The sequence below is a fragment of the Pipistrellus hanaki genome, assembly GCF_964339955.1.
Source record: "Pipistrellus hanaki genome assembly, chromosome: 10".
Taxonomy (NCBI): domain Eukaryota; kingdom Metazoa; phylum Chordata; class Mammalia; order Chiroptera; family Vespertilionidae; genus Pipistrellus; species Pipistrellus hanaki.
In genome coordinates, this window is record NC_140512.1 from 49,011,339 (window position 1) to 49,037,136 (window position 25,798).

The window sequence follows — 25,798 nt, forward strand, 5'->3', positions numbered from 1 at the left end:
AGTGCGTCGTGGGCCCTTGTTGTTTATATTTGTCATGGTCACTGGAACTTGGTTAGTACATGAATCATTGCCGCGAGCTGAGCTTTAATGTGGCTCTTCTGAGTGCGCCCTGGTCCCTGTGGATGGTAACCTCCCGTTATCTATCGGTGGACTCATCTCTTGGTTGGGCTCTTGTCGATATGATATTAATATCAACAGATTTAAGGAAATCTATTACTTAGCTAATAAGTATTTCGGAGGCTGCTTTTATGAGGTTCTAGATTGGGGTGCCAAGTTGTTGGAAGCACACGGGGTGTGGAGTGAGGCTTTGGGTTCCATTTACTAGTTGTGTGTCTTTGAGACAGTTGTTTGGTATCTCAGCCTGTGAAGTTTCCAGAACTCCATCACTGTTGGTTTTCTCTCCTTATGACAAAAATGAGTGTTGTATGAATGGATATGGATTTCCTTGACTTTATCAGACCACAGAAGTCTACCTAGATTTTCGGGGTGGGTGAGCTAACCCCCTTTCCTCAGGGGGGACCACTCCCTACTGCTGATGGGTGTGCCACCATCCGTCCGGGTCACCCTTGCCAGTCGCAGTGAGGAGCAGCAGCAAACAGCCGTTCGTTATAAGTCACTGTTGCTCTCCACCAAAGTTTCAAACTAAAATATCTTTTAAACCACGTGTTTGCTCATTTTAGAGAGTTGGTTATAAACTGCTGGAAGCCAGGGACCACTATCCACCCTGTCTCACTGGCAGTGGATTCAGAGTGTAATTGAGTCTGGAGAGGACGGGCTGACAGATGCCAAGAAGGGACAACCCACACCGTGGGCAGGCGCCTTCTCTGCTTGCCCAGCCGGCCTGAGGCGCCCCTTCTCCCCAACCTGCAGCACGTGCCCAGGCGTTGTGCCGCTGGGGTTCAGGCGTGTCTGGCCTGCGAGCCGTCTGTTTGTAGGGGGGACTACAGAGCCTCCTGGGAGACTTCTTCTAGGCCTCACGATCTCAGCCAGGAATGGAAAGGGAAGCGTGATTTCGAGGATTGGATAGACTTGATTTTCTCGGTGGTTCACATTCTGAAGTTTGGGCAGGAGCAGGGGATGGGCAGGGAAGGAGGTGTGGGAAGGTTGCGGGTGAATAGGGACAATTGGTAAAAACGGAAATGGTGGTCTCACTTTATTTTAAAAAAAATATATTTTATTAATATTTTACAGAGAGGAAGGGAGAGAAATAAAGAGCTAGAAAACGTTAATGAGAGAGAAACATCAACCAGCTGCCTCTTGCACACCCCCTACCGGGGATGTGCCCGCAACCAATGTACATGCCCTTGGCCGGAATCGAACCCGGGACCTTTCAGTCCGCAGACCGACGCTTTACCACTGAGCCAAACCGGTTTTGGCAGGTGGTCTCACTTTAAAAACACCTTAAGACTTTAGAGTAAAGTAAATGGCTTTGGCACCACCGGGAAAGCTGCTGTCTTACAGAAACCTGGATGGAGAAAGGTCCCCCACTGTGCGCAGAGCACAGCTGAATTTGGGTGCCTCGCTGCCAGCAGGTGCCCAGCAATGGCGGCGGCCGTCACTCACAGATGTGGCTCTTTAGCAGGCAGCCCAGGAAACAGGGAGGCCCCTTGCCATAGTTTAGCTGGCATCAACCACCTTATTACCTGGTGCCACGGGAAGTGCTGGAATACAAAAAAAAAAGGGGGGGGATGGTTGTGCACGTGGTCCGTCCGGGTCTTTTCTGTGTGCTCACCTGTCTGTCTGCCCCAGGACTTCCAGAAAACGTCAAAGAGAACCCAGCGGGGCTTTGGGGCTGGCACAGATAATGGTTACTAACATGCGTGCTCCTTCCGGCCCCAGCTCAGCTCTGCAAACCAGAGCTGCCAGGAAGTGGGTGTGCCGTGGGTCACTCAGCTCTCAGCTTAGAAAAGGCAGCTGCGCAGGGGAGAGAGTGGGTGCTCTTGGGAGATGCTGGGAGGAGAGAGAAAGAGGGCGATGAGGAGAAATACTTGCTGCGTCCTGTGATCACTTATTGCAAATGTTTTCTGTCTTCCAGCCTTATGGAGGTATAGCTAACACATAAAATTGTAACATATTTAAAGAGCACAGCGTGATGATGATTTGATATACATAAACACTGTGAAAGGAATTCTCACACTGAGTTAATACATCTAATACCTCACATATTTACCTTTTTATTTTTAATTTTTTTTTTTTGTCAGAACATTAAAGTTTTACTCTTGTAGCAAATTTCAATTACACAAAACAGTGTTATCACTATGGCCACCATGCTGGACATTAGATCCTTAGATCTTATTAATCTTACAGCTGGTAGTTTGTACCCTTTTACCAACCTCTCCCTGTTCTCTCCACCTCCTAGCCCCAGACAACTACTTCTCACTTTTCTACTGTTTTTTTCTGAGTTTGACTTTTTTTTAAAATTTTATTTTACATAATCCTGGTATTTGTCTTTCTCCACCTGGCTTATTTCACTTAGCACAGTGCCCTCCAAGGTCACTTATGTTGTCACAAACGACAGGATATCTTTAAGTAGAATTTAAGGCAATCATGCTATCATTATTTCTCAGCTGTAAGTAATGCACAGAACACTTTCAAAGACTTAATCGGGTCTCTACGACATGTGATTATGTTTCTAGAAAACCACAAAGCAACAAATTTACAGCCAAGTCCTTAAAAATTTCCACATAAAAGAACTTCAATGAATGATATTAATGGGATGAATGACTTTGTTTTGCTTGAGTCAAAATCATGGCACAGGGCGAAAATACTGTGGTTGGGACCACACACAGATATATGGGTTCAGCAAGCGTCCCCTGCATGTGCTCAGGGTGGCGCCCATCTGTCCCCACTCTTAGCCATTTAACTGCGGAAAGCAGTGTCGCCCTCTACCCAGCTCATCCTTAGCTGGTTTACACCCAGGAGACACCTTCCAGTGGCACTTGCAGGGAGAAGCTGCAACCCCTAGGCCCCCCGCCCTGCCTGCCCTTCAGGCCCTGAAAGTTATTCAGGAGATAAATGGCACTCAGGAGCAACTTACCTGCGAAGGTTAGTGTTTCCCAGTGAACTCGTCTGCCTTTCTCAAGTCGCATCATAGCGTGAAACTCTTTGAGACTCAAGGAAAAGCATCTGCTTGTAAAATCTTTCCACTCTGCCTTGCGCCTTGGGCTTGGGGAGGAGGGGAAGAGCTCGTGTAAAATTCATCTCTGACACTCTGATTCAGGAGGGTGTGTTGTAAACTCCTTGCCTGCGGCGTGCCGTATTCAGGGTTTGCCAGGAATTTCGCCACCTGCTCTCTCTGTGATCCGAAGGTACTCAGAGCAGAACAGACAATTCCCATCCCAAGCCCTCCCCTTGAGTAAGATTATGCCCGGTCCAGTGTTAGGGGTAGGACCCTCCTTTTTGAACGAACAGAGCCGTGTCGGAGGCTGGTTCCGAGAGCCTGGCTCTGACCGTGTGCGGGGGAGCAGGCTGCTTGACTCTCATGTTCTGGCTTCACTCTCATGTTCTTGACTCTCATGTTTTGGCTGTGGCGGTGCCCTGAGCCCCCAGAGGCCTCGGGCTGCAGGTGCGCGGCTGTGTGCCTCCTGGGCCACGCTGGTTTGCCCTCCTTCTCTCTTTCTTCAAGTCTCCACGGAGTGCGGCTCTGTGAGAGCCGTGTCCTTTCCAGTCAGGGCCGCCGCCTCTGCTCATCCTCTCATGTTCTCTGCTCGGCATTTCCCTCCTCTCCTTGCGTTTCTTCTTTCTCACATCTCTTCAGTGTTTCTCTCCTTTGGGCAAATGAATTCCCTGTGTCACCATCACCAGCTGGTCAGAATGGCCTTTCTGCTTTCCCCCCAGTGGCTGACCCACAAGTCCTGAGGCATCAGGGGTGATTGGGGAAGGCGGGAGTTGGGGGGACAGTGGGCGTTCACCTCTTAAAACAACACCAGAACTGGGTAGCTGTGGAAGCGACTAATTTGAGCCCCAGGAAGCTCTGAAGCACCGACGCTGGAAGGCACTGGTGTCCCCTGTCCTTCCATGGGGGACTGTCCCTGCGCTCTTCCTTCCAATTCAGATACAAAGTCACGGCACCTGCCCCAGAGCTGGGGGCAGACCCCCATGGCCTGTGTCCCCTCTGAGACGCCTCATGGTTCTGTTCCTTTACCCGCAGGGCCCTCCTCCAGCAACTGCAGAAGCTGCAGACTCTGGTGATGGGCAAGGTTTCTCGCACTTGCAAGCTGGCCGGCACGCAGACTGGCACCTGCCTCATGGTGAGTTTCCCAAAGGGACATGCCGTGACCATCCGCCCACTCCCCAGTCTCCATCTCCCCCAGCCTGCCTCGTCCGGGGGCCGTGGGGCTGGACGAACCTCGCAGCTCGGGCCTGGCCGTCTGCTGGCCGGCAGAGAGAGGCTCTCTCCCCGGCCTCCCGGGGCTGCGGGCGGAGAGGCGTGCTCCGTGGACCTTGGGGCTGACACCCCCGTGTTCTCCCTCGCCTGCAGGTGGTTGTGCTGTGCTTTGCCGTGGCGTTCGGCAGCTTCTTTCAGGGCTACGGGCCCTACCCTTCTGCCACCAAGATGGCCCTGCCCAGCCAGCATTCCGTGCAGGAGCCGTACACCGCCTCCGTGGGTAAGGCTGCACTCGGCATCCGGGGAGGGTCTCCGTTCATTCCTCTGGAGCTTTCTGGAAGCTCACCTTCCTGAAGAGGGTCTTATCTGAATGTCTGATTTTAGAAACGTGATGAAAGTGTAGCTTCTCCCCTGAAGGGCGGGAAGGGGCGGAGGAGGGTCATGCCCCCTTGCCCGGTTTCCCCTGTGCCCCTCCCCCATTGGGCTGGGCACCGCTGGGAATCCTGTAGATCTCAGCGGAGCACACTTTGCAAACACGGCTCACGACCGTGTTCCCTGGCACACTGTCGCCGTGCCCTCTGGTGTCTCCCTAACGCCCGGTCCTCTGCTTTGCCCCCAGTGAGGTCCAGGAACCTGCTCATCTACGAGGAGCACTCTCCCCTGGAGGAGCCGTCCAGCCCCGCCTCGGCCGGGGAGCTCGGCCGCTGGGACAGAGGCTCCTCCCTGCTCCGGGCGTCGGGGCTGGAGCCCAGGCCGGATGTGGATCTTCCCCATTTCATCATCTCCAACGAGAGCAGCCTGGAGAAGTCCGTGCTGTGGGAGCTCCAGCAGCACCTGTGAGTCCACGGCCACAGACCCCCATCCTCCGCTGCGCTGGTCAGGGTCAGGGTCAGGTCAGCAGCCTTGCCTGCGAGCGGGGACTCTCTCACAGGCCTAGTCAGTCCTTCTGGTCTTTCGGGACCAATTTCCAGGTCCGGAGACTCTGAAGGGTGTACTATCTGCCTGGGAAGAGATGGGAAAAGCCCCCCCACCCCCCCATCTGCCATGTCTTTGGGGAGCTGGCAGCGCCGGCTCCATGATGTGGGGAAAGGGCTTGCCCCTTCCTCACTCTCTCCTCGTCCCCTCAAAGCCACATGAGTAAACACACAGTCAGCTCAGAAGGATGCTTGCCATGCAAATGCAGCCCAAGATACCTTCTCTAGCTTCCTTCCAGCAAACATATATGTGATGCTATATGTCATTATGTAAGTAAACATGCATGAGTTGTAATTACATATTTCTGTTGAGGGCATCATTGAAAAGACACGTGCATGTTCGTGCTTCCATATTGAAAGTAGCACATTTGGCTCCAGTTCTCCATGAGTTGTTGCCCTTAGTCACGGAGAAACATCCCTTTGTAAACGTAAAGGCTAACAGGGGTGCCGGTGTTGCTGAGTGAGGGGCGGTGCCTGGGAGGCAGACGGCATGGGAGGGGTCTGCATGCTCACTCCAGGTTGCGTGGTGTGGTTGGGGAGGAGCTGAACGGCCTCTGCCCCGGGCCTCCCAGGAATGACGCTATTCCAACAGATGCAGAGAGATTCCACTTTTAACTCTTCAGCTTTCTCCCTATAACGCTGCGGGAAGGCTCCTGGTGACATATACCTTTACAGATTTATGTCACACCTGCCTATGTAACGTGTCCTGGCACCTAACCATTTAAGCACTAAGCAAATGAGATACATGAACCTCGTTAATTACTTTAAGAGGTTATTATTATTAATTACAGAGAAATTGTAGGGCTGTGGAGACTCAACTGCTTGAGTATTTGGTTCCTGACACAAGTCGCCTCCCCTCCTAGTCCAGCTCTCCAGGCCGATGGAAAAATGCTTGTTTGGGATGTCTCCTGGGCATGGGCCTGCCTGTTCCTCCTCCGCATGCCTAGGACTCTGGGCTGGTACACAATCCTGTCTAATAAAGGGCTAATATGCTAATTAGACTGGGTGGCAGAACCAGCTTCCAGAACGACCGGTGGGTAGGGGGCGGGGCCGTGGGGCAGCGAGGCAGCCTGGGCTGTGAGGGCCGAGCACCTTGCACGAATTTGTGCATCGTGCCTCTAGTTTAACATAATGTAGTTATTTTCTGTTGTGTATTTATTATTTCCAGTTACTTATTTGGGGCATTAGGGGGTCTTTATTGGGATTAGTTGCTATGCTAGAACAGGGATCAGCTTTATCCTTCTGTTTTGTCCTTCCCAGGGTCTAGTCATCCTCAGCCAATACAGGACTTTAAAGGGCCCTCAATAGATGCAGCACTTTAAAGCAGTGTGCAACAGATCAGTCTGAAACTGCCACCTTTAGTCTCTGGGTGGGGGTGTCTCCCCTTGGGGTGGAGGGGTGATGGTGGTGACGAGGACAATGGCCAGGCTGGCGGTGGGAGACTTTGGGAACGGAGAGTTGCCGCTGGGCGGGAAGGAGCAGGGGCACGCTTGGGCCAGCCTGCAAAGCTGTAGTCAAGGCCTGACCCTGCCTCCAGCCAGCGCGGCTGAGACCGCTCTTCCTCTCGATGCCTTCACAGGGTCGGCGCCCAGCTGGAGGGGAACGAAACACTAAAAGTTGTCGAACTCGACAGGAGAGTGAACGCCACCTTCTGAGCGGCGTCTCTGCCACCCTCCTCCCTCTCTCGGCTCTGCTTTTACTTCCCAAACCGCTTTTGTTTTGAGCTTTTCCTTATTCCCACTCAACACGGATGAAGACAAGGACGAGCAGTCGTGGCTTTGGCCAGGAGGACAGCCTGCGATTTCCACCTGCGGTGAGAGCCGTCCCCCTGCAGCCCCCAGGCCCTCCCTGCAGGGGGAGCCGGCATCTCTCCCCCCCTGCAGCCCCCTGCCTTAGGAGATCACGCTGGGGTCAGGCGTGGGAAGGTGGGCTTGTTTCTGCCGAGAGTGCTGAGAATGGACAGCCTGCTTCTCGCCTGGGGTGTGACCCCCTCTTTGAAGAAGATGGCTCTTCATTGGAGACCCCGCACTCTGGCCGCAGAGAGCTCAGGATGCTTGTTGGGATCTGGGGAAGCAGTGACTGATGTCCCGCCTCCCTCAGCCTGGTCTCCCGTGTGTCCGCCCGTCAGCCCTGGAAGTGCCAGTGTGTCCAGTGAGCGCCGCGCCACCCTGCTCGGTCCCAGCCCTCCAGCCAGTGCCCGCGGTCCTCGCTCTGGGCCGCGGCCCCTCACATTCTCAGGCCGCAAGTGCAATGCCTGAAGGAATCAGGCTTCTCTACTCCAGGCGAACCTGCCCGTCTTGTTGCTTGTAGGACTTCTCCAGAACCCGTGTTCCCTCACCCATAGATCCGCCTCCTGGCTTCTCCTCCCCGTTTGTAAATAGTATTTATTAGCTCACGAGGCTTCCCGCTAGCAACCGCTGAAGAGATCCTCCCGCCGAGCCTGCAGAGTCTTGGGCGCTAGGAGGGCAGCCGAGGCTCTGGGATTCCCAGTCCTCCAGGCCCCGTTTCACTTCCTTTCCTTCTCTTCGTTCCTGGAGGCCTGTCCCTGTGGGTGGGAAATCCCCAGAAGCGTGTTCTCCCTAAGAATGGATTCCGAGGAAAGATGGCTCCAGCGTGTGATCTGTGGCCAGACGCCTATTGTCCGGTGCCCAGAGCAGAGCGGGGAGGGCCTGCCGGACACCAGGCGTGTCGGACAGCCTTGCTAGCATGTCTCACCACACCTGCTCCTGGTCCCTCCTCCCTACCTCCCCTACCCCCACTTTTACCCCCTCTTCTGCCTCCACACAGGGGTTGGGCCTGAGGCCTGCTCCTGGGGTCGGAGCAGGTGACATTGTTATCTACAGTCTGACCTTGTATAGCCAGGTTTGGCTACTTCGCAGCTCACCCAAAGAAACGTAACCCCACAACCTACTTTTATTTTTTAATGATTAAAGACACTTTTGTAGTTTTTAAAAAAATCTCTCCTCTTTCATACAGATAAGACACGAAGTTGCCTTTTTATTGTATAATGTAGAAAGTTTGCCTTAAGTGTTTTTCCATACTTGTAAAGGAATTAGCTTACATTTTGTATTTTGTTTTTAGTAGAAGCTGAAGGGCCTTTAGCTTTCTCTCTCGCTCGCTCTCTCTCTCTCTCTCTCTCCCCCACGTTGTCATTGGAACCTGTACTTAAGAGGGATCAAGCCCACAGCTGGGCCTTTTCCCCATCCGTACAGGATTTGGTGTCATTAGCATTGGCCGTCATATCTGGTAAGCAGATCTGTTTGTCCGGGTACATCTGGGGCTCAGTGTCAGGGTCGCCTGTGTGTCCCTGCTGTAATGGAGAGTGTTCCTGACCGGGGGATGGCCAGGTTCTCCTCCGCAGTGTGTGAATGCGGGGTCACCACTGCAGTGGTCCTGGTGGCCCTGCCGGCCCTCAGCACCGTCCTCGCTGCCTCTTACACCTGCTGGGCTGTGCCTCCGGCTCCAGCTTCTCTCTACTCCCTCCTCTCCCTTTCTTCTGTCTGGATCCTCCGGGCCTGGCTGGTGTCTGGTAACTGTGGCCCAACACCTACTCATCCCCCTCTGTAAAATGGCATGTAATGCTCAGGCAGAGGCAGCCTGGGGAGGGGGAGGGAAAAGGATGAACGCAAACAGTATTTGGATGATGTGAAAGGAAAGGTTCATAGTTGAGGGCAGAAGTGAGAGAATGGCTCAGCCCACCCACCTGTTGCACCAGCACCAGATGGGGCTTTAAGGTTCCTAAATAGCCAGTGTGGGGGACCTGCTTGTGTGAGAGAGGAGGGCGAGGGGCAGGGCAGCACACTGGGAGCCTGCCCTCAGAGCCTCGAGGATTTCATTCTCTCTCTTGCCCACCCCTGCTTGACATCACTCTCTCCAGTGCAGAGGTCATGTGTCAGAGAGATGTAACTTGAAACCTATGCAATCTGATTAACCAATGTCGCCCCAATAAATTTAATAAAAATAGATGAAAACAAATGGCTACACACTCTCCCCACACCTCTGTCCAGCAGGGCATTTTCTCTGAGAAACCTTTCTTCTTCTTCTTTTTAATATATATTTATTGATTTTTTATAGAGAGGAAGGGAGAGTGATAGAGAATTAGAATATCAATGAGAGAGAAACATCGATCAGCTGCCTCCTGCACACCTCCTACTGGGATGTGTCCGCAACCAAGGTACATGCCCTTGATCAGAATCGAACCTGGGACCTTTCAGTCCACAGGCCGACGCTCTATCCACTGAGCCAAATCGGTTTCAGCGAGAAACCGTTCTTCTGATGAGAATCTGTACCTAGAGACGGGGACATCAGCTGGGCGGGACAAATGGCTGTTTTAAGGGGCTCCTAGAACTAATATTGCTGTTGTGTTGGGGAAAACCTCTGCTTTGGGGAGTGAAGGAAATGAAACATGCTTTTAGGAGGATGTAATGAGGTCAGGAAACAGGAGGCGTTGACAATAGTGGGTGGGTCCCAAATGATTGATGGCTGTGGGCACGTTTCTGTGAAGGCCAGTTGTTTCCCCCACAGCCTGGTCTGCAGACTGGTCAGCCCCTGGTGAGCCCTGGCGATTTCACATAGTGGCGAGCGTTGGCTTCCAAATTTCAGTTTCAAATCTCAGTGCAACCATAATCCACAGAGAACACATACCTCACTTGTATAGATGTTAATTCTATTTCTCATCATGCAAGCAGCTTTTCCTCTTTCCTTTCTTTGATTACCACCAATGAAGGAGATTGTTACAAACAATCAGAGAACAAGTTACCTGTTCCTGGGTGAGACCCCAGAGACCCACACTCCCCAGGGTGGTTCTCGACTTTGCACTCAGAAACGGATACCGGAAATGAGAGGCCTGGGTGTGGGTTTTGGGAGGAATCCCTGTAAGGTGTGGAGACCTGGGCCTCCTGCACATGATGTGTTCTAGGAACATCTCACAGCTGGACTGCGTTGCTCCTTCAGGGCAGCAGACAGGGTGAGGTTCGACCCCAGTGCAGGCGCAATGAGATGACCTGTTGGTTTATACCAGTGGCTTTGATGTGGAGACCCGATTTGTGGATCGTCAAAGCAACTTTTAGCTCAAGTTACTTACCAGCCAATTATATAACTACCATGTTTTTTAATTCCTAAATCTCTCAGTGTAGCCTGGATGCCAAAAGAGGGCTGTGAATCTCACGTGCCCATGGAATAGGAGTATCGATTGCTTCATCTCTATTCAGGTCGGAATCCAGAATTTTTGTCCCAAGTGTTTTATGAAGAACTGGCAGTACTTCATGGCTCCTTCCTCTTATGTCCTCTGATCGAGCAAAAGCACAAAGACTGGACCTCTCTGTCTCTCCTATCAGAGCCCGCTCACCTGTCCTGTGAGTGTGCATTTGAGCACGCTGCGCAGAGACATCCTGAGAGGAAGTGGGCCATTCACGCTGGGCTTGCCGACATGGGGAGGCTGGAGATGGGGAGGAGGCTTACAGCCTCCCCTGTGGGCCAGAAGGCACTCACCTGGTTCTGTTGAGCCCCGTCTTTGAGAACCTCTGTTAGACACCAGCATGTCTGCGTGCAGTGCCTGCAGACGGTGTGACTGGTAGCAGGTGGCGCCCCAGTGACAGTCATTTTATTTGAATGCTTCTTAGTGGAGATAATTAGGAAAAATATGAAAGGATACCCCCCCCCCGCCCTAGGAGAGAGCAGGGGGCTGTGAAATGGGGGCAGTGAAGGAGCAACAGACAGATTTTAGATTTTTCATTCATTCATTCATTCATTCATCCACCCATTCATTCATTCATCATTCCTTCCCTCCTGAGGAACAGAGCTGCATGAGGCCCTGGGGAGTGAGGGAGGCTAGGAAAGATCATTAATCAGTAGCTTTTCAAACACACAAGGGCTAGGATTCTTATTCTCTATCTGTCTGTCTGTCTCTCTCATATTTCTTCCTTGTCTTAAGACACTCGATTGTGCCTTACACGTGCCTTATAGAGGAGCCCAGGATTACTGAGGACTCTCCTTCTTGGGAGATGTTATATATAGCCTTGTAATATTTTATTGAAGTGTGGGTGGGAGAAATAACTTTTTCTGAAGGCTCAAAAATGGTTTCCTAAAAGTGAGCAATAACCAGATGTGTACATCAGCAGAAAAGAAGCAGAGTTATGTCCACTAGAAAAATCCCATTTTGTAGAGGTGCAATTATATCCAAAAATGGCCTGCCTGTATTAAAGGTATAAATCCACAGAGCAGAACATTTTCTTGATGCGAAGGAACCTGGCCCATTTGGGGATTAATGTGCGATGCCTCCAGGGCCAGAGGGTCAGCACTTACCGCAGGCAAAATCCACGTGTTGTTTCCTTTGGTCTTTTTGGGAGGCCTACACTTCAGGAATGCTTTCTTTTCTCCTGGATTCGAGAAAGAAGGGAAAATATATATATATATTTTTGAGCACTTAACAAGTGCTGGGTGCTGTGCTAAATAAGCTTTAAGTCTTTTCATTTTATAGACGGAGTAAACAAGGGCCACTGGTTGCTCTGAGCTGGATATACAAACAGCTAAAGGGCATTGGAAGTGCAGCAGTTGGAGCAGATTCCGGGGTGTGACCACGGTCAACGTCTAAGTTCTCCAGGCAGGACACACCGTGCTGCTCGCTGCACTGGCCCCGCTGAGCCAGTCCAGAGGGTATGTCCCCCAGGGGAGCCTCTCCTGTCTTTTTCATCCCATCTTCTGTGAGTTCTGGTGCACAAGCTCGGCATCCTAAACGCAAATGAGACAGGGGGTTCTCCGCTCCTGTCCTTTGTTCACCAGCGGGGCGAGAACATGAACTTGGGGCATCGTGGACCTTCAGCCTAACACTGCTTAGAAAATACCCCTTTCGGATAAAACGCTTTGTGAGTCTGTGGAAAACACCAGCCCTCTGACACGTTGTGAGTGACCCTGAACGGTACAGCTTTAACGTCTGTGCTGACAGCTGGGCTTGCCTCTCGTTTGTAACAGGTTATGTAGACCAGCGGTGTTTAAGTCGAAAGACACTGCAAGTCTGTCGTCGGTTGTATCGTGCTGTTCTTTTCAATGACTTTGTATTCTTTATCATAGCTAAGTCAATACCAAAAATATAAATGCTTTGTAACTTGTACTTAGTTTGGGGGGACAAAAAAAAACAAAAACGAATTGGAATTGTTATGCTTTTTGTATTTCCATTTCTTGCAAATAAAAATATTTTTTTTCTTACGTAGTAAATTGTTGTCCAGTCTAAAACCCTGGTGATCTGGTTTTAAGAGCAGTTGTTTGGGTGAGCGTGGATTTGCATGTATGTGTCTTACCCATTCTTCTACCCTGTTCTAGCTGAGCCGAAAGAAGCCTCGAACAGCGTTCTGAATGGGGTCTAGCGCTGAATCCAAGGCTGGCTCGGTTGGAGGCATATGGAGAAACGCAATTGTTTTCTCAGCCAGTCCCAGGAAGGAAAACAGGATTCTCTAGAGATGTCTAGCCTGAGTGCTATTTCCATTGTCTCCTCTTAGCTATTCCCGAACCAGGTTTCAGAAGTCTGTGCGTCGGAATATGCTTTCCCGGTTTTGAGAACAGGGGCGTGGGCTTGAGCCGAAGAGAATGGCAACTTCGTCATTCGAACTTGAAGAGGATGCCTGCCACAGATTCATGCTCCAGAAATTCCGATGAAATGGTGGGTAACGGTCAGAGTACTCAAGCAAAATCATCTTATCCCCCTGCAGTCTGTGCGTTCACTAGTGGGTTTAATCTTCTCCACTCAGAGGCAGTGGGGCTTCCGCGAGCCTCAGGAAGAGTACCCAGGATGTCAGAGACCAAAGCCGTAAACCGTGTTTACCTGGAAACAATGGGAAAACCAACAACATGTTTTTGTTTCTGAGCAGCATGCCTCACCCTGCTCTGGGCTCCCGGTGCATTGGTTTCCCCGCAGCCTTTCCCCTCTGAGCACCTTGACTTCTCTTCTTCTGTTCCTACTCAGGGGCCCCTTCCAGGGAGCCCATTATGGAAGTCTCCCCCCTGCCGCACTGATATCTATCCAGTGATGTGTGGAGGGGGCAAATACTGCCAAATACTCACTCTGTATGAGTCATGCCTTTCTATTTCCTGTATTTCTGCTGCTTTGGCATCTGGGGCCTTGATGATCCAGGAAGGACTGTCCCTCTAGCCAGCTCCTAGAAAGAGCAAAGGACTTGCCTAGAAGCACACCTTTCATCTGCAAACCAACCAGTCCAGGGCCCCTCTCCAGCCCTCTCCTCTAAGCTCTTACAAGGGCCACGACCACTCTGTCCTAATCACCAGGGTCAGATACCAACAACCAGAACCCACTGCAGTTATCCCAAGCGGCCAATCCTAAACCTGCTTACCTCACCTCTCGTTGCTATAATACCTCTGGAAACCACAATAAAGACTCTTGCCTACTTTTTCCTCCCCTTGCTCTGCTTCCTGACAGATTCTGGTGCTTTCCTGGGTGGCCCTATGTGGTGTAGCCTGCTCCTTCCTCTTACAAACTATGAGGAACACACTGTTTTGTTGGCCTCACCATATCTGAATAATAATAAAACATATGTTTTAGAACACATTCCTTAGGCATTGAATGCCAAATCAGAGGCTGATCCCAGACTCCTGGGTATTTGGGGTTTCGTGGATGGGCCCACTAGGATTTAGGGGAACACACTGGCTGCCACTTTTGTTTCGGAGAAGAAACTGAGAACTATAGAGGGTGAGGGGGCTTGTTCATGGGGAAAAAGGTAAATCTCAAGGGAGGTTTCTAAGGTCCTTGTCCTGTGCTCAGGTTCCAGGGTAAATCAGACCTTGTGCCTCTGAAAATAAGAGCGATAGCAAGGAAACACTGGGATACAGTGAGGACGAGAACCCAGCCAGAGTCAGGGTTATGGGTTCTTGAGTTATACCATGAACTTGCTAGCTTTCAGGGAAAGGAGACACTTATTGCCTATTACATAACATGTGATCTCTACGTATGATCTTGTTTATTTCCTCCATGATCTTTATGGAGAGTATATAATTACCCCTTTCACAGTTGAGGAAACTGGAGTTCAGACAGAGCAAGAAACTTACTATGGTCACACACACACACACAGCAAATTACAGATGAGAGAGTTGGACCCTGGACCTCACTCTAGGTCTATGTACACTATGCTGTTTTTTACGGAGTGAGCATCTTTATTTGTAAAAATACAGGGTTAGTCCAGATCAGTTTCCAAACCCTGAGCTCAGGCACAAGGTTTCTGATTTGGTCCCAAGGCATCTCAAACAGTTAAAAATAATTGGATAACCTTCCAACATTTCAAAGATTTCTCAGAAAACTCCAGCTTTCCATCTCCTCTTGAGACACTGGAAGACCCAGCAAGTTCAGGAGCTGAGTAATGGTAGCCCCTTAGATGGTGTAGGTCATCTTTGGGTGGCCATATATTCCCATTTATGTCACTTACCTGGTCCTTCTGTTGAATGAATTGATGGCTTCTAGGTTAGATGGTGGCTGACTTTCTGAGATTCACAAGAAATGGAATAAGTGTATTAGTTATGGGACTAGGACGTGGGGAGGGTGGTTAGTCTCCCCCTCACCCCCAGGACAAGAAATGAGAGGCCTGAGTAGGGAGGTCTGGGCTGTGATCAGTGGAAGAGTCTGCACATGCCCTTCTTTGCAACACACACACACACACACACACACACACACACACACACACTGCAATCTCGGTTCTGTTCTTAGTTCCAGAGATAAACCTTCAGTAATCTCAAAAATTATGTTTAAAAATCTTCTTAATGATCCCATTTGTATAAGACCTTGTACTTTACATAAAGTTCTTTCACATAACACATAACATACTTGTTGATTATTCATGAGGAAGGTGTGGCAACCGTTACTGTCCCTGTTGCCCTGCTGAGGAAACGGGGGCAGTAGAGGCTTGAGCAGCTCCACACTAGTTACACGGTGAGTGAGTGCAGAGTAGAAACGCGAACCAGCTGACCGGATTTCCTTCCTAGTACCGTTGCCATGAGCTGTGCCTCATCTGGGTAGGTGACAGCCATGGTCCCTCCAATGGGATTGCTTTGCAAGATGCCACTGCCATCCTCCTCCTCCTCGGATGATCGGGCTTGAGTTTTACCCAGAATTTGGGACACTCCGAAAGGCTCCTCTCTATTCCGAGAGGGGAAAAAGGAGGAGGATGGCTCATCTCCATCATTTCCTGAAAAATAACCCAAGGCGCCACCCAAGAGGCTAATTACACTCGATCCCTTATGATGTGATGAGCCGGGGCAGGTTGCACAGGTCGATATTGACTTCCAATGGGCACAGCTGTTGCTAGATCTTTTGGCAATTTCAAAGACGAGTTCTGGCCCCAGGAGGAGCCCATGTGTCTCTTCTTCCCTCTCTGCTGCTGTTTTTAGACGGAGGAGCAAAAATAACCATTGAGGAATACCGCAGAAGCTGCCAGAGAGGCTGCTGTGCTGTGCTCCAGGAAGTCTGTTTCCAAATGTGTAATGTTTCTTAAAGGAAGGGTATTTGGGAGTCGGGGCTGCCAGGGTGCTCATCACTAATGTCCTCCCTAGTGTTACCGCAAAACAGATGGCCAGCTCAGCCTGCTGATGGGTGCCTGACAGGGTCCATGTGCCTGGGCTGGTTCAAAGAAAAATATCCCCCAATAGAAAAAATGTAAACATAAAACCATCTACATATGTAGACACCACCAGACGGAAAGGGTGCCCTCAATCCCCACATGTTTTCTTTCTTGGCTTAGTTATCATTTCAGTGCTTTCAGTTCATTATCATGGTTTGAGGTAAATGAATGCAGGAAAGAAAATACAGTTGAAGTACTATTTGCAATACTACACACATCATTCTATGCAATCCTCCCCCCAGGGCTAGTACTTGGCAGGGGATATGAGTTGAACTAGGAGGGATGCTAGAGGGATAGCTCTCTGCCTAGGGTTAGATAGAATGACAGATTAGGGATTGTGTTAGGGCTCCCAAAGGGTAATATATGAGTGTCTGGACCATTCTGTGTCTCGTGAGGAGGATATTTCAGTGTCCCGAAGGGGGAATGTCAATGTGGGCAGGTGTTTGGGAATCAGGGTAGGGATGGGCGCCAGGGAGAGTCTAGTCACCCAGTGTGTAGTTTACTTAACCTTCCAGTACCCACCCCCTGCCACACCTCTGCTTTCTTCCTTCTCTGGTGGCTTAGCTGTGTGCTATTCATATTATCTCAATCCGAGAACCTCTGAGAATTCCCTAGACGATTCAGCACTTCTCACCTCACTGTGGACCTGGGGCTAGCAGTGGGTGAATCTCTCTCCCTGCCCAAACTTCACCACCCTTGCCTTTGCTCAGCCTGCAGTGACCTCTGATGCTGTTTTCACTGCTCTGGAGGTGGCCGAGGTTTTACACAAACAGAAGTATAGTTAGTTCTGCGTATCTAGAAGAGGAGACGTTATTAATAAGTAAGAGCTGGAACTTTGGACCTAAATTTAAAACCAATTTTCAAGTTGGGATTAAACATATATTAGAAGCAGAACATGTCCTGGGTTAAAATGGGGAGAAGGTCATGTGGCAAAGAGGTGATCTCCTGTCAGAACTGCATGGCACGTGACCTGTCCATTGCAGCCTCACTCCCTCTGCCTTCCCTGGATACCACCTGATTGTGGCAGCTATGCAAACAGAAGGTCCAAAACCTTACCTTTCCAATAATAGATGGAGGAAGCTGTGGTTTGGCAGATAAGTCTACAGGTTTCCGTTGACACACTGTGATGTGATGGTTGTGGAGTGACTGCCAAGTCAGACCTGCCTGAAGTCACAGAAAGCAAGAGTGCATTCTCCTCGGAGTTAACTGCTTCACATATGAATTACTCCCTTCAGCTCTGGGTGCAGATTCAAATACATATTATTATAAACCTCCTTAGGGATTGGCAAACCTTTATCAAAATGTGGTTTGGCCCTGGCCAGTGTGGCTCAGTGGGTTGAGTGTTATCCCATGCACCAAGAGGTGGCTGGTTCAATTCCAGGTCAAGTCATATGCCCGGGTTCCAGGTTTGATCCCCAGGAGAGGGCGTGCAGGAGGCAGCCAATTGATGCATCTCTCTCATTGATGTTTCTCTCTCCCTCTCCCTTCCTTTCTCTAAAATCAGTAAAAAAAAATTTTTTAAAATGGTGGTATCAATTTACACCTCTACTAAAAATATGTGTGTTCCTGTTTCCCAGTACTCAGATCTATGCTTGATGTTATCTGAGTTTAATTTTTTGCCAGCCTGATGGGTATAAAAATGACATCTTGGGATTGTTATTGTTTGAGGTAAACATATTATTTTTATTTATTGGAAACGTTATTTTTGTTCTTTTCATGCATATTTGACAAACATTTGAATTTAGTCAGTATATTTACTCTCTTTCTGAATAACTTAAGGACATTAGAATGCCTAAATTCTAAACAGCTCTTGTTTTTCATGCAATATCTGTACAATATTATACAATATTGTAGTTGTACAGTCAATCCTTGCTCTTTGCAGATAACAATAAGATATATATAGTAAAAGCTGAACATGTCTTGGGTTAAAAGGGGGAGAATATGTGAATTTTTATATGTGAATTTTCCTACCTATTAAAATTTATTTGTAACCTCAAAATCAAACTCACAGCACTCTCATGATAATTCATGGACTTGCAGACCAGCAAAAACAAGTTGCCTGATGAGTATGTTTCTAGCTAAGATTGAACAAAGGGACATCATCTTTTTGTTTCAGTTCTTCTACTGCAAACAACTAATGTACTTAGTGCTATGCTTTCTCCATTTTTGTGCCTTTTGTTGGTGATCTTCTATTTAAAATGGCCCCCATACAGCCGAAACTGGTTTGGCTCAGTGGATAGAGCGTCGGCCTAAGGACTGAAAGGTCCCAGGTTCGATTCCAGTCAAGGGCATGTACCTTGGTTGCGGGCACATCCCCAGTGGGGAATGTGCAGGAGGCAGCTGATCGATGTTTCTAACCCTCTATCCTTATCTCTTCCTCTCTGTAAAAAAAAAAAAAAATCAATAAAATATATTTAAAAATAAATAAATAAAAATAAAATAAAATAAAATGGCCCCCAAACATAGTGCTGAAGTTCTGTCTAGTGTTTCTAAGTGTGAAAAGCTGTGATGTGCCATTTGGAGAAAATATGTGTTAGATAAGTTTCATTCAGGCATGAGTTATAGTGCTGTTGGTCATAAATTCAATGCTAATAAATCAACAGTGTAATACATCCCAGAAAAAAGGAAAGGAAACCCCAATCTGCATGTCAGGCTATTCTGGAACGTGATAAAATAACATGTATAATGTGTGATGAAAGTATGGAAAAGATGGAAAAGCAGTTAAATTTCTGGACTCATGAGGTGAGGATAGATTTAAAAAAGAAAAAAAAAAAAGCATTGTGGGCAGCATTGTTATAAAGCTGAAAACCAAAAAAATTTGTGGTCACCTCATTCAAGATCAGAAAAATATTAAATCCTCAAGGGAGGCGGGTATTGCAGATCAGGAGGCCACAGAAGAATTTTTAAAATACCTACTAAGTGTTATATAGGAAAAGGGTTATGTGAGAGTCTTAGTCTTGTTCTAAGCTTTAATTTGTCTATAGTTCTCTTGTTCTTCCTAATTCTTAAAAGATAGTTTTGCTGGGCATGCCATTTTATTTTATTTTTTTCTGAGGTATAATTGACATATAACCCTATAAGTTTCAGGTGTACAAATGTTGATTTGATAAATTTATATATTGCAATATGATAACCATATTAGCTAATACCTTTGTCAACTCACATAATTGCCATTCTTTTTTGGACAATTTTAGATTGACAATTATTTTTGATCCATTTTTTTATTGTACTATTTTTAGGGTTCTAATTTTACTGTTAAGAAAATCTGTTTTTCTAGTTCTTGGTTATCTAAAGGTAATCTGCCATTTTTTTCTGGCTAATTCATGATCTTTTCTTTGTGTACTAATTAACTCAATGATGCATTAATATTTAAGATTTGTTATTTTCTTAATCTGAGGACTGGAGTATTTTGTTAATTTTGAAAATTCTATGACATTATCTTTTCCAATATTGTCTCTTCTCCTTTCCTATTAATTCCTTATGGCACTCTGACTACACTTATTTCAGACCTTATTCTATCTGCAACATTTCTTAACTCTCATATTTGCCTCTCTGTGGGCTAACCCTTCGGGTCTATTTTCCAAGTTCATAGGTCTCCTTACAATGTGCTCTGTCATCTGCTTCTCTGGAAGCAAATGCTGGAATTGAATTTGGGACACATACTATTTATTAGGGCTCAAACACCTATGAAAAGAAAGAGAAATAAGCAGGGCTGGACAGAGGCGAACCGCAACTAGCCTAACAAAATGATGGCTAATCCAGTAGAGAGCTCTGCAGTGAAATGTTGCTTCAGAGTGGTTAGCATCCGGATGAAACAGGGTCTTTATATCCCCTCATTGCTCCATCATTGGATACAGTGGCCTTCAGAGAGGCAGCTTTTGGGATCTGAGGAGCTGACTGCTGGAGGCTGTCTGAAGACCACACTGTTTGCAGTTGGAAAAGTCCTTCCTTGAGGGGAATCTTGAAGGCACATCTTTGAGTCTAACCACATGTGACTTCATCTGTCCATTGCATGACTAATTTTATTATTACTTTTTATAATAATTATTATCATTGCATTTGTCTATTTATTTGTTTGTTTGCAAAATGTCTACTTGCTTGGATCATTACTTGCTCTTATATAAAACTTTCAATATTTTTATTTTTAAATATATTAAACATAATTATTTTATATTCCATATTCATATTTCTCAGATCTGATTTATTTATTTTTTTTGCAAGATGATTCTGCCATTAGCTTTTTGTGTGGATTCTTTCTCATAGAGCTTTGCTTCTTTATGGGTTTTGTGATATTTGAATTTATCTTCATTGAAACTTTATCTGCAGAAATTCTTCGAGGCCTAAATTTAAATTGTCTTTCTTCAAAGAAAATCTGCTTTTATTTCACCTAGAGATTTATCACAGAGTAGAAGGAAACAATACCTGTAATTTAAAACTTCCTATGAATTCCCATTGGTGCCACTTTCCTTAATGATCCCACTCACCCTTCTGAAAACTATTACATCCATTGTTTATGCTTCAGAGGCTTTAGGGGGCCTTGTACTTTATCAGGGACCAACATTCGCTGGCAAGTGCCCAGGAGAAGCCAACAAGCATCCAGATCAGTGGTTCTCAAAACTGATGGTTAAACATTAGAATTACCTGGGAAGTTTTTCTCAAAATGCCTGGGCTCCTTTCCAATAATTTGGTTTAGGGTAAAGTTCAGCCATCAGTTATTATGCACTTCCACTGACTCACATTTTGATACATGTAAACATTCTTGTCCAGCTTAATGACTGCAAATTTGCAAAATAATGGACAGGTAGAGAGGGGGAAATAATTTTTTTTTTTTTTTTTTGGCAAGGAAAAAATGATTACTTGAATAGGTAGGTAAGTGGCACAAGACAAGCATCAGGAAATGAAAATAGGTGTGTGAAACTGTGTGGAAAAGAGAATTAGAGGGAATGGTAAATTGATTAGACTTTCTAAGAGTTCATCAAAACCAATATAACATATTCCCAGCATTTTCTCAAGCCTTAGGTTAACTTAATTCCCTGGGAGATTTGGGGGATATGATGAGTTGAGTGTAGATTTCTGACTCCCTATTTTTGTTCCTTCCACCCCCCCAATTACTCAATAATTAAAGTACCTATGGCCAAATATTGGAACTTGGTGGACAGTTCATATAGGACAATCCCCCAAATCAGGAATCTGATGGACAACCCAGATAACTATACCAGATAGGATGATCCCCAAACCAGAGAGCTGCAAAGGAGGCCGCCATCTGCTCAAATGACTTGGGCAACCAATGGACTAAGCTAATGGACCTTTTTGGAGCAGAGGCTGAAGAAATTTGCTGCCTGGGAGGGCAGTTGCCTGTTCCTCCTTATTCTGGCAAGAACTTTCAGCATCTAAATGGCACTTAGAGTTCTCCCTCTTGACCACCAGCCTTTTTGCTGCAGGCCTCTGGATGGATAAATGATACTCCCCCACCCCCTTACCTTTCACTTATTGACTATCCACTTCTATCTGAGAGGCCCAATAGCCTGCTCATACTTTTGAGGAACACCACAGGCTGGCTGGCACCAGGAGACAAAAAACCATCCTCATCATTTAAGGAGACAGAGATGTTTGAAAGGGGAGTTCAGGGTGAATAATCAGATTGGATGCTTTCTGTGAAAGAACTGAAGATAATGTCAATAAAAATGTAACAAGAACTCATAAGGATATTTGCTTAAAGAACAAATTTTAAACACATGGGGAACAAACACATCTCTTTTTATATGGATTACATCTTTCTGTATAATATGTTCTCTCTTGTTCCTTCCTACTTCCTTCCATTTCAAAGAATTCATCCAGAGTGGTTTAATAGTATCCTTTCTGTTATTGTTATTTAATGTTTATTGAGTAATGGAGCAGGAAACACTTCTATGAACTCTTGTCTACCAGACTACAATTATCCATTAGCTTTGATGAAGTGATCTTTTGGAAATAGTTCAATGTTCAGAGTGGCAAACGTGTTTATGGAATTACTTTCTGAGACAGAAAAACATCAAAAGGATTCATATTTATTCCCAAGAGAAAGGGAACATGTCGATATCTTTAAGAAGTTCTGTAGTCACACCCTTTGAAAGAGTTTTTGATGCCATTCCTTTCTTCCCTGATGATGAGCACCATCTGAAGCAGGGGGTAGGGTTGGGGGAGTGTGGGGAGGAAGGATTGAGAAGTAGAAAGAAAAAAAAGAGAGAGAGAGAGAGAGAGAGAGAGAGAGAGAGAGAGAGAGAGAGAGAGAAGAGAAAAATGAAACAATTGAGCAGTGAGGACATCATTCAGGCTGCTTTAGGACAACAATATCTATGAGAAGGTAGTTGTCTACCTCAACTCTGTTTCCACCTTATTTATGTTTGTTAGATTCTGGAGTGGGAAAGAATCTCTATTTCCACTCTGTCATATTATAAATAAGATAACTACATATTAGTGAAGTTAAGTCACTTGCCTGAAGCCACACAACTGCTTGGTGATAAAGACGGCAAACATGGATCTAGTTTCTTCTCCAACATCCTTTTCACTACAGAGTCCTTCTGAGACTGGGCTTTGACTGTGAAAGCTTTGGTTAGGATTTTCCATATTTGCTCTTTAAAAATCCAGTTCCTATTTCCAAGCTCAGGGTTCCAGTTGAATGAAAGTCAGGAGTGTGAGTGCTCAGGAGTTATGGTTTGAATGCAGGTGGTAAGGGAACACCACTGTGATGAGGAGCCGACAGAACTCATGTCTTACAAGGACTGTACCCACTTACTGAACCCAATTATGTCTTCTTTAATTCAATAAATTGATACATGTGGTAAACCTTAAACTTTTGCAATATTATGTCTCAATTATAACTGGAAGAAATAAATTTATTGGTGCAGACTTCAAAGCAGTAATCACTCAGGAAATCTTAATCACTTCAGAACCTCTGAATCAAGCAAATGATTGATTGATTGGACACCAAAGAAGATATGTTGAAGAGAAGGCCATCCCGAGAACCTAGATTAAAGGTCATTCCAAGAATCGAAGCTAATGGATAATTGTAGAATGGTAGAGAAGGCAAATATGTTGTAGAGAAGGTCATCCCAATAACCTCTGTTATTTTTCTTCAAAGTTACAAATGTTTGTTTTTATGGTAGTCTAAAAAAACAAAAATGAGTACTTGTCAATTCTACTTAACTCAGATTATCCTCTCAATGCTAATGACCTGTGAATTCTGGGGCTCCATTATACTGAACACCAAGTAGCACTCCTTGGTGAGGTGACTGGGCTAATGAGTAGAGACTAAAAATGGAATTATTATGTATATGACACCTTTGTGTTAAGTAAGTCCAGGTGGCATCAGGATGGCCTGTGTGAGCAAAGTCTTCCCAGTAATTGCGTAGAGCAGTGTTTTTCAACCTTTTTTTGGGCAAAGGCACACTTGTTTCATGAAAAAAATCACGAGGCACACCACCATTAGAAAATGTTAAAAAATTTAACTCTGTGCCTATATTGACTATATATAAAGTAATTCTCTTGAATAGGAATCAAATAAACACAAAGAAAGTATTTTATAATTACTTTATTATGAAATATTAAGTAAACAAAATAGTGAAAAATTATAAAATTCTTGTCTTGTCTGCACCTAGGGCACACCAGGCAACATCTCGCGGCACACTAGTGTGCCGCGGAACAGCGGTTGAAAAACGCTGGCGTAGAGAAATATGACCAGACAGCTGAGTATTATCAAAACCCTCATCTCAAAAGAACCCAATCTGGAGCAAACAGCACCACATTCATGCTGAAGGCGATTCAATTTGAGAAAAATGTCATCCATCACACATTCCTATTATGATTTTGAATATTTTTCTTGTGTACTTTTTCTATAGTATTTGAAAATTATTTGGGTTTATTATCATGTGGCAAGTGTAACAACGTTATGCCTTGTTTTGTGAAATAATGAAAATTACAAGTGAAAGAATTTAAATGAACCTATGGGAGCTTGTAAGAGTCCTTTTTTTTCTTCCTTTAAGAGAGTTCAATATATCAGTGAAGACTGAGAGACAATAGTATCAACTATCAACTGAAGTGCGAGTAAATGTAAAAGGAGCGGCTTTTAAGCCTGTGGAGAGCAAAGCAATGTTGGCCTAGGAAGGTTAAATTACAGCAATCCAATTAAAGACCAGACGCACTTGAGAAAAACAGGGAAATGCTGAAGTTCTCCAGGGCAGCTCCTAATGGCGGGTTGGCCTGAATGAGTGCTGCTGATGGCACTGGGCTCACCGCAGGGACTGTCAACAGGAACAACAAAGTAGACCTCTGGGCACTCTGTTTTTGCTGCAGGCAAACTCTGGTCCTGAGCATATGAGCATTTGTCCTCAGGGAGCTTTTCTCACTCCAATCAGCATCATTTCAGAGAGGCAGAAAATGGAAAACTCTTTGGCAAGTCATTTCACCCTGTAATTCTGCATTATCTTTGATTAATGAAGAGGAAAGAGAAAGCTCCAACGTCCTGAAATCTGGTGCAGGGATTGGCAACTTAGCGTTGATGGCTCCATCAAGAAATTATTTCTTCCCTTGCCTTGCAATTGCCCCTATGTGGCTTCTATTCATTTGGACTCATCTTCTTTGGAGAACTTATTTTCCTTGCTCATGGTCTGAGACAAAGTCAGAGACACAGTCAATAATTGGTGGTCTCAGCACAAATTCACTTCCATGTTTTCCTCAGAGTTTACCTCTTGTTCCACAAGTAGTTTATTTTTCAATTTATTGTGGTAAAAAAGGCACAACAAAATTTACCATCTTCAGCCGAGACCGGTTTGGCTCAATGGATAGAGCGTCAGCTTGGGGACTGAAGGGTCCTGGGTTTGATTCCGGTCAAGGGCATGTACCTTGGTTGCGGGCATATCCCCGGTGGGGGGTGTGCAAGAGGCGGCTGATCGATGATTCTCTCTCATCGATGTTTCTGGCTCTCTATCTCTCTCCCTTCCTCTCTGTACAAAATCAATAAAATATATTAAAAAAAAATTTACCATCTTCACCATTTCTAACTATCCTATTCAATAATGTTAAGTATATTCACATTGTTGTGCAAGCAATCTCCAGAAGGTTTTCACATCTTGCAAAACTAAAAATTATACAACTCTTCATTTCTCCTCTCCCATCCCCTTGCAACCACCATTCTATTTTCTTTTCCTATGAAGTTGACTGCTCTAAATACCTCATGCAAGTAGAGTCAGATGGTATTTGTTTTTTTGAGACTGGCTTATTTCACTTAGCATAATGTTGTTAAGTATTTTCCATGTTGTAATGTGTGTAATAAGTCAGAACTTCCTCTCTTTTTAAGGCTGAATAATAATCCAATGGGCATTTCTCCAAAGATGATATACATATAGCCAATAAGCATATAAAATAAGCATATAATATTTTGTGTATCCATTCAGACATTGATGGACACTTGGGTTGGTTTCACTTCTTGGCTCTTGTAAATAATGCTGCTGTGAATATGAGTGTGGGAGTATCTCTTCGAGAGCCTGCTTTTAATTCTTTTGTATGAAAGAATGGAATTGCTGGATCATATAGTAATTTTATTTTTTGAGGGATTGCCACACTATTTTCCAGAGTGGCTACACCATTTCACTTCCCCACCAACAGTGAACAAGGTCCAATTTCTCTACATTCCCACTAACACTTGTTATTTCCAGTTTCTTTTATTTTCTATTTTTTTTTTATAGCAGCCATTCTAATGGGTGTGAGATGATATCATTGTGGTTTTGATTTGCATTTCCCTAATGATTACTGAAGCTGAGCATCATTTTATATGCTTGTTGGCTATATGTATGTCATCTTAGGAGAAATGCCTGTTTAGGTCCTTTGCCCATTTTTAATGAAGT

At 46.1% G+C, this 25,798-nt stretch overlaps 1 protein-coding gene across 1 annotated transcript in view; it reads left to right on the forward strand.

The window, feature by feature from the left end:
- Window positions 1–12,513, forward strand: part of CREB3L2 (cAMP responsive element binding protein 3 like 2) — a 111,576-nt gene extending 99,063 nt beyond the window's left edge. The window contains exons 9-12 of the mRNA XM_084896997.1: window positions 4,151–4,250; window positions 4,481–4,607; window positions 4,947–5,163; window positions 6,881–12,513. Of these exons, the coding sequence (XP_084753123.1) occupies window positions 4,151–4,250; window positions 4,481–4,607; window positions 4,947–5,163; window positions 6,881–6,956 (520 nt within the window). The 3' untranslated portion in view covers window positions 6,957–12,513. The remainder of the gene's footprint in view (window positions 1–4,150; window positions 4,251–4,480; window positions 4,608–4,946; window positions 5,164–6,880) is intronic.
- Window positions 12,514–25,798: the final 13,285 nt, after the last annotated feature.